This window comes from Populus trichocarpa, chromosome 6 (genome assembly GCF_000002775.5).
Source record: "Populus trichocarpa isolate Nisqually-1 chromosome 6, P.trichocarpa_v4.1, whole genome shotgun sequence".
Lineage (NCBI taxonomy): Eukaryota > Viridiplantae > Streptophyta > Magnoliopsida > Malpighiales > Salicaceae > Populus > Populus trichocarpa.
In genome coordinates this window covers 23,917,546-23,926,327 of record NC_037290.2, presented here as the reverse complement: position 1 = coordinate 23,926,327, position 8,782 = coordinate 23,917,546, and the positions used below count along the sequence as shown (strand labels likewise).

At 31.1% G+C, this 8,782-nt stretch overlaps 1 protein-coding gene across 1 annotated transcript; it reads right to left on the bottom strand.

Annotated features, from left to right (window-relative positions):
* Positions 1 to 289: 289 nt before the first annotated feature.
* Positions 290 to 1,479, bottom strand: LOC7462295 (uncharacterized). Its single transcript, XM_002308560.3, has 2 exons — positions 1,263 to 1,479; positions 290 to 1,154 (listed from the first exon to the last, which is right to left on the bottom strand). Exons 1-2 carry the CDS (start codon positions 1,308 to 1,310, stop codon positions 711 to 713), a joined length of 492 nt encoding a protein of 163 aa, XP_002308596.1. The 5' UTR covers positions 1,311 to 1,479; the 3' UTR covers positions 290 to 710.
* Positions 1,480 to 8,782: the final 7,303 nt, after the last annotated feature.

The window sequence follows — 8,782 nt, the reverse complement described above, 5'->3', positions numbered from 1 at the left end:
TAAATTTAATCATATAAATTTTTAAATTGTGTCACATAACTGACATAGAATGCACTTAGTTGCATCATGCAAGTATTAATGAGTATCTACTCTGATCTTATTCAATCATTCACCATATGAACTTGTTTTTTTTTCACAAAAATCAACTTATCATAAGTTTAAAGTTTTTGGATTTCATATCTTTATTTTCATGTTTTTTTTTATAATAATGGAGTTAGTTATTAATAAAATCAATAAATCATTAAAGCTATTAGAAATTAGAAATCAAATATGAAAACATAAAAGAAAGTTACAAAGAAAATAACTACTTACAAGCTTTTATAAACAACAACATATCACTTATTAGACCATACAAAATACCTTCTAAATCTCTAATCAAATCAGTATGAAAAGTTACTGTTCTATACCTTTAACCAAAGTACGTATAAAACAATAAAATATGAGTTGAAACAGTGGTATTATTCCAATCAGTTTTCTTACCTACGAAGACCAACTTCTTTCTTGCATTCCAAATACCCTCACAAACTCAGGAGTATGAGTTTAACTTCTTTAGCTTTATGTTAAACATAAAGTTTAAAGCTCTTCTGATGGAGAGCGTAATCGTGCATGAACTTATTAATACTTAATTCTCGTCAAATTATAGATTCAAGTTAATAAATGATTGGAGATATAGTTGGGAGAATGACCACGAGTTGAATGGATGACGGTGATTAATATTGGTTGAGATCAATCCTTGGAACGCAGCTAGTGCTTCGAGCAATCCTTGATGTGGACGAATTCTTGGAGCCTCTATTCTCACTACTTCTTTTTGCTATATCCCTCATTGCACACGTCAAAGATAGCTGAGGGTTGAGTCTAGTGGTGTTGAACTTTAGGCAAAAATCCTTGTGAGAGCGAACAGCTTCATGCATGGCGACTTTCGGACCTTGTGCCATTCTTTCTTTGACAGCTTCAGAACAAAGGCCACAAACCCAATTACCAGAATAAGAGCCTTTAACTTCCGAGATATAATCTGGCGTGCAATCCTCTTTGAGTCCACAACATTCACATTCTGCTTGCTTGACTTCATCAATGGTAGCAATGTCTTCCAAAGTCTCATATTTGCCAATTTCATATGAAACAGAAGACACCGCTTTCAGAAGCCTTTGCTCACTCTGGAGAGAGAACAGACAATACCATGATTATACAACAACACCAATTAATTACATAAAAAAGAGAGTGTGAATGAGCCAAAGTGACATTAATGAGAGAATAGACAATACCATGATTACAACTAACACTTCTTGTTTCGATAGAAATGCAGGTATCATTCCTTCCAAAAATGAAAACTTTTGATTGAATGTAAACTATATAGATCTTACATATGTTCTTTGTTTGGAATAAGGGATTTATAGGGTTTTTGTAATTGATAGAAGGGATTTTATCCAAGAAATATTAACAGATATTTCTAAGGTTGATGCAAGCATATATAGTTTGAGAAATCTGTCAGGCTCATGCTGATCAGAAAGCACTTTACAGTTAAAAATATCTTCGCAATTACGGGTAAGAGTTGCTTTTCCTTGCAACTAATATTAATGAGCAAATTGCACCATTGGGCAGCTAGGGTATTTGAATGGAGAGCAAATTGTCATACGAAACAGTTGATGGAGATGGCTATGCATATGAATAAACATATGACAGTTCATGCGTCATAAAAGATATGGAATTTTTTACCCTCGTGAGGATTCACGAGTTGCATCAATCCTACGTGCATTTTTTTGATTCGCTGTATGGATAAAGATTGAATTAGTGATTGATCATTATATATGACATATAGTGAAGCAAAAATATTATTATGTTTCAAGAAAAGAAAGAATTCAAAGATGAGAACGACGATGGAAGTTTAATCCAACTGTTGGGGTTTTCATGGTTCCGTTGTCCAGTTTTTTTTTTTTTTTCTTTAAAAAAAAAACATTGCTTATAAAATGAATAAATAAATTAATGTGAAAAGTTGCTTTATCTAGGATAAGGTGTTTGACTGCAGATTTTTCATATATCAGCTATTGACGTGCTTAGCTAATAAAGTTTTCGGTTCAGAGGTCCAGTAAATTTTCAAGCGGTATAACGAAGGAAGTTCTTTGCATTCTTAAAAGTTATTCCATTCCTTTTAAGATTTTATTTGAAGATAAAGATATATATTTTTACATTATTTTTTATATTAACCTGATATATTTTTAAAAATATTTTTTTAATGTTAATTCTAAGAGTACAAATAATAAAAAAATTATGAAATAAAATAGACCTATTTAACAACTAAAACAATCCCTTATATCTAGTCATAGTGGTAAGCATAAACATAATATCTAGTCATAAGATTTATCGAGAGAGCAGTTCCATCGGTAATATCATTGATAAATTAATTACCAATAGAATGATAATACAAATTAATATCAACAAAAAAACCCTGTCAACAAATATAAAAATTGTGGTAATAAGATTAGTATTTAATTTGTTGGGTTTATTAAATACACTCTCTTTGTTAGGAGAGAGAGGGATTAGAGAGGAAGGATTGAAGATGAGAGATTAAGTGTATCATATATTTTGATGAGAAGGATAAAACTCCAAGAAAGGAATGGAGGGATTGTTCGTATCCTTCCAGTTTAGATGGATTTACTCGTATCATTACATTTCTTTATTATTTTTAATGCTTTCAATTTAGATGTATTGACCTCTACCATTTTCTTTCCTTGTTAGTGAAACAACTAAAGAAATAGTAATTCATCCATCTTTTTTCCTTTCTTTCCTTCCGCTTTCATTAAATCGCCACTCCTGATCAATTTATCCTTCCTACACTTAAGGATTATAATTGATAAATTTTAAATTTTAAAGATATTATGAATAAATACATTTACATTATGCCTAAAGGATATCATAATTAATGTGTTAGTTTGTGGTGCCGTCCAATTAATATATTAGGATAGATCCTTCAATTTATTCCATATAAAAATAGCTATTATCTATATAATATTTATTTATATATGTCCAAGGGGCGTAGCGTGATGACAAAGAGTTTGAGATCTGCATAGCAAGTCTCGAGTTCGAGTCAGGACGTGCACCTCTTGTAAAAGTCTGGGACAGCCGGAGTTTTACTCGCTCATCTAGGCTCAAAAAATACGCTTTCCAGGGGATGAGGTTTTCTCGAATAAAAAAAAAAAGGTTACTGGTCATGGCTTATAACATAACATTTCATTTTGTTGAACCAGCTTTTCTGTGTATGAGAATTATACTAATTAAGTGAATTTCTTTTGCTCAATTAAAAAAAAAAAAAAAGGCCGAACGCAATATCATATAATAGGAGACGAGAAAAGACGGAGAGAAAGGGATATAAAGATGAGAAGTGCATGCAGATCATGGGAGCAGAAAGCTAGCTCGGTCCAGTGCCTAAGTGCTCCCACAACTTGGAGAAGTTGATAGAGATTTATTTTCTCGTGATGATGATGATGATGATGATGATGGGCTTTATATATTTATATATAAGATGAGCATGTTTGAGTCATTAATGTTCATGATGAATCAGAATTAACGGCGGTCTAGCATTGGCTGCATCATATGGGGCTCCGATCGATATCTTTCGTTTAGTGGCCGCCAAGGGATACCGTGGCCATGAAAAAGCTCTGTTCACACTGCAAGGCATCAGCAGCACAATATGCCAAGACTTTTCCTTTAAGGTCCACAATTTCTTCAGACCACTTTCATGAATTGAAATTAAATGTTTTAGTTTCCGATAACAGCCAATGCATTTATTATATTAATTTTTGTGGATTCGAACTTATAATAATAATAATAATAATACCACGGATTCATTTATTGAACGAGAAGTAACTCAAGAGATGAGGCCTTTTCATTTGAAATGCTAGTTAATAAAACATTGCTCATAGAGGGAGAAATCAGTTTATTGGGTGCGGCTTCATTCTTTTTTATTTTGTTTTTGGTCCAGGGAATCATCCAAATTCATGAATGGGCCCAAACCAATTATTGAGATTCGGTTTTTTCAAAAAAAAATCCTTTTTTTTCAGTTTTATCCAAAAAAAAAAACCAAATTTTTTTTTTTTTTTGGTTTTGCCATTTGCACACAACTAAACACGACAAAAAGAGGCATAGAAGCTACTGTTTTAATTTGGTTTAATGCTTATATATGCCCATGCATTCTTTTTATAAAAAAAAAAACTAGACTCTTTTATTTAATTTTTATATATGTCCATGCATTCTTATTTTATTTTTATTTTTATTTTTTTTATTTCCTCTACTCTTTTATGTATTAATTAGTTTATCAAATCGCTATGCTAAGGTCAAATAAAAAAAATAAACATAATAAAAAATATATAAATTAAACAAACACAAAACATAAGATATTTTTACTTAGAAAGCCTCGATATGGGGAAAAACTACATTACCATACTCCACTCAAACTCTTCAGTAATTTTAATAATGGGATCACAAAGTTCTTCCCTAGCTTAATTAGAGGATAATACATAAAATCATCAAATTCATCATGAATTCCATCAACAACAACAAAGAAAAAAAAAAGATCTCGATTATAGCTTTTAGAAATACCCAAAGGTAAAAGCTTTTCAACAATCAACACATTTGTGGAAAAGCTCATTGCTAAAAAAACATATCAAAACCTTAACAAATCACCATTCAATTAAGACACAAGGATAATATATATATATATATATATATATATATATATATTATTTTATTTTCTTTACTCTCTCTATCTCTTTGCCAATATCTCTCCCTCCTCCTCCTCCTCTTCTTCTTTTTTTTTTTTTGTATATATTGTCTGACAATGAAAATAAGCTAAAGTTGGATTTTTATACCTAGTCATTTTTATAACCTAAAAGGCTATAAGTCTTTGTTCCTCTTTTTTCTAATTTATATGGGTTATAGCTCAAAAAAAAAAGGGATGAAACCCAACATGCTTTTTTATTAGAGTTGTATAATAGTTCCTCTCATTACCATGCTTCATCTCTATTATTTAGTCTTTTTAATTAAGCTTCATTACAACTGCTACCATATATTTAAATACCTTTTTAATTAATTTAAAAAATGATGTCATGATGACCATCCACTAGAAATAGGGATGCCATAATATTCTATAAGCTCAATTATGGCAAAAGGATGTGTAAATATTTAATACTTGTACTAACCATACAAGGATAAATTGAGTAGTTTGAGTGCTACCCGAGGATGGTACATCCGAGTATAGCAGTAAGATTCAGGAATATAAGCCACTTTGGGATTATGAGCTTTGTTTGAGTAAAATATTTGGATTTTTATTTTTACAAATTTTATTCTATTTATTTTAAAATATAATTTATTTCTTAAGAAATAAATTTTATTTTAATTACAGAATTTTTTTTAATTGAAAAAAATGAGTTTTTTTAAAATAAAATTCTTGAGAAAAAAATTGTCAGTAATTTTTTTCACCAATAGAATATTTCTTTGCAAAAAATCACTGATTAGCATTTTACTAAAGGAATTTCATCTGAAATTCTCATTGGTAAATGAATTATCTATAAAATATACCCATATTACTGAAGAAATACCATGTCAATAAGAAATAAATTTCTAGTAGTCAAACGAAACGAAACATGGATAATCAAAATTACTTTAATTCATTTTTAGCTCACAAACCAATTTGAAATTGAAATGAAAAGTACAGGACAGAAAACATTGTGTTTAGCTCACAAATCCAGGGAAAAAATCTATTTTTATCTCTATGTTCTAAATAAAAAGGAGTAAAATTATCTTTAAGATTAGATATTTGTGTTTTAAAAGAGTAGAAGAGTGTTTAAAATATATTGTCTTTGAATGAAAAAAGATATGAAAATGAGGATTTTACATCATGAGGTCGCCTGCCTCAACGGGAATCTGGAATTGATTGCCGGCCGGAACTCTACATGGCCAAGGTTGTAGATGAGCTAGGATGACACGTTCTGTGTATTTTTCTTTTTCTTTCTTTCTTCCTTTTAAATGGCCTGTCCTTGAATAATTGATAATTCGCTGGTGCAACTTTAATTAATCATTATAATTTTTCAGGAACTCTTTTGAAATACTTAAAATTTAAAAAACAAACACATAATTAAGTGGTGAGATAAAAAAAAATCTCCATCTTAATTATGTTCCAAATTGTGGATAAAAAGAAAAGACAATGCATGGATGGATGTATATTTATTTTTCGTTGCTTTATACTATCCTATTGAGTTGAAAATTCGTCACCATTTAAAAATAATTAAAAGATATTATAATGAAAAGAAAAAAAAAGTTTTCCTGAAACCTCATGTTAAATAAGTTTTCTTTAACCAACTAATTCTTTGGGACAAATCCCTGTTATTTTTTTGGAGAAAAGTGGATAATTTCTTAATAAAACACGCAATTAATTGAGCCCAATGCAAGATTACAGTGGAATGGTCTGTTTGGAACCACCATTTTCCTCTACTGCAAACAAGTGACTGAGCCCAGAGCGGAGAGGGTCCAGTCATGAATGGATCTGGTTCATTAAACTCGAGCAAAATGCTAGAACAAACTCAAAATATTACTTCCTGGTGGCCCTCTCAAGAATTGGGCGTAATCAAGCAGGAAATAGAATTGGTTTATATGGAGAGTAGCCCGCCATAACTCTCCATGAACAGAAATTCCTGGGCTCTCTTGAGACCCGAATCCAGTCGGCCATGCCAGTAAAAGGACCAGTGCCTGTGGTCAGAAACTTGCTTATTACCCAGTCGACCCGGCGGGTTGACCCATGACCCGAGTGAGAAACCTGTTTTTTTTCTTTAAAAAATATGGTTTTTCTCCTATACCTTTTTTTTTTCATATTTTTTTAGTTGGTTATTAACACTTTTTAAAGTTCACTATATAAATATACTCTATATTTTCAAGAAAAAAATTATTTTTTCTATATAGGATTTGAAACCATTTCGTATATATTCTATGTTCACAATAAAAAAGTTATGTTTTTTCAATGTGGGATAAAAAAACTTTTTGGTTTAAATACTTCAACTTAAAAGGATAACATAATATTTTTTCAATGTGGGATCTGAAGCGCTTTAGTATATATACTCTATATTCACAAAAACAAAGTTATGTTTTTTCAATGTAAGATAAAAAAAAAAATTTTGTTTAAATACTTCAACTTAAAAGTATAACATAATATCTTTTCAATATGAGATAAAAAAAATTTTAAAATATTCTTTTAAACTTCATTATTTACAATATATATAGTCTATATTCACATGGATTTTCTCTTAATTTTTTCATATGAAATATTAAAATTTTAAATATTTTTTTAAAATTTTTCTGAGTTGATCCGAGTTGACAGGATCAACTCCAAACCGGGTTTGATAACTATGTATGGAACTAGTAAACGGTTCCTGTCCTGATTGATTATGTCCCTTCTGCGAACAAAAATTAAAAGCTAAATTCTAACCTCATACCGTAAAGCCAGATTATAACTTCCTACCGTGATGAACGACTTCTCATCCAGTGCATATCAATTCTCTGTTTTTTTTTATTCTTTTAATAAACTTATATAGTACCAGATAGATATAAAAAATGTGCTTTGAAAGTCATTTAAAAAATAATTTAGTTTAATTAATTCATAAACTAATCGAAGATGCTCTCAACGTTGAATAAGACAGAACAAAACAAAACCTACTTGGCCACGTCAATGTCCCTGTGTGGACATGCATCCAATAAAACCCATTTCATCAATGTCCTCAAGTAATTAAGAATACTACACACTTGTTTATTATGATGATAAATAGCTTTTCATGACCACTTGCTTCTTTGCTGGGCTCAAGTGAGATGTCAGATATCGTTCTTTGGAGATTTTCCGTTGAGTAAGAGCCAACAAGTGTTTCTCTGCTCGGTGCCATGATGATGAAGGCTAAAGCAAGTGCTGCATTTACTTGACGGGTATACAAAAGCGAATAGAGAACTTCCAAGTGTGGAATTATGGAAGTTGAGAACGTTAACTTGCACTGTTTGTTATGGAAATTAAGTTAAGAATCTCATACGTTTTGCTTTTATAAGATTCTATTCTAAGATTTATCTCTAGAAAAGTATGGGAAACTACGTATGTGGACTAGGGAAACTGTTGTTCAGCAGCCAAGGGATCCGAGGGAGGGAAAGAGTCTGAACGACCTAGATTTTTCATGAATATTTAAAGATGTGGAAGCTACGAAAGAAATCCTTCTTTATATTTTCAATGTAAATAAAACAATTATAAATAAGATAAGAATGATTGAACTACAAAAATAATTAAAAAGCTGGTATGAATTTTTATATAGCTAGCAGGCAATCCAAGAGGGAAAAAAAAAGGAAAAGAAAAGTCAGGTCACATTACGCTTAACCACCATACACGCTCTACCCATAGAAGAAAAGGGCACTAACATAAATCAAATGATGTGGTGGAATCACAGTTACAACCATTAGAGCCAGCCAAACACACCACAAGAAAGCGGTGTAGCGGCTGACTCGCGCGAGGCAAGCGTCAGCAGCTTTTTTTTTTTAGGTTGCAAAAACCGAAAATACCCTTAGGACTAAACAATATTAACAAACAAACCATGATGAAATTACAACCAAGCCCTTGAAGCCTAAGTTAAAAAATTTGAATTGTAAAGGTAATGAATCTACTCATTACCATGGGTACTTATGCCCGTGAAGCCCCATATCATCATCAAGGAGGCCACATGCCTCCCCCTCTTCAGTGAAATTTTTTTTTTAGCAAGTGGATTTC

Excerpts from the sequence above, each read along its gene's own strand:
- LOC7462295 (XM_002308560.3), bottom strand. The coding sequence starts at position 1,310 with ATGATACCTGCATTTCTATCGAAACAAGAAGTGTTAGTTGTAATCATG. Across the intron at positions 1,155-1,262 it reads AAGTGTTAGTTGTAATCATG|AGTGAGCAAAGGCTTCTGAA; the intron begins GTATTGTCTATT and ends TTCTCTCTCCAG.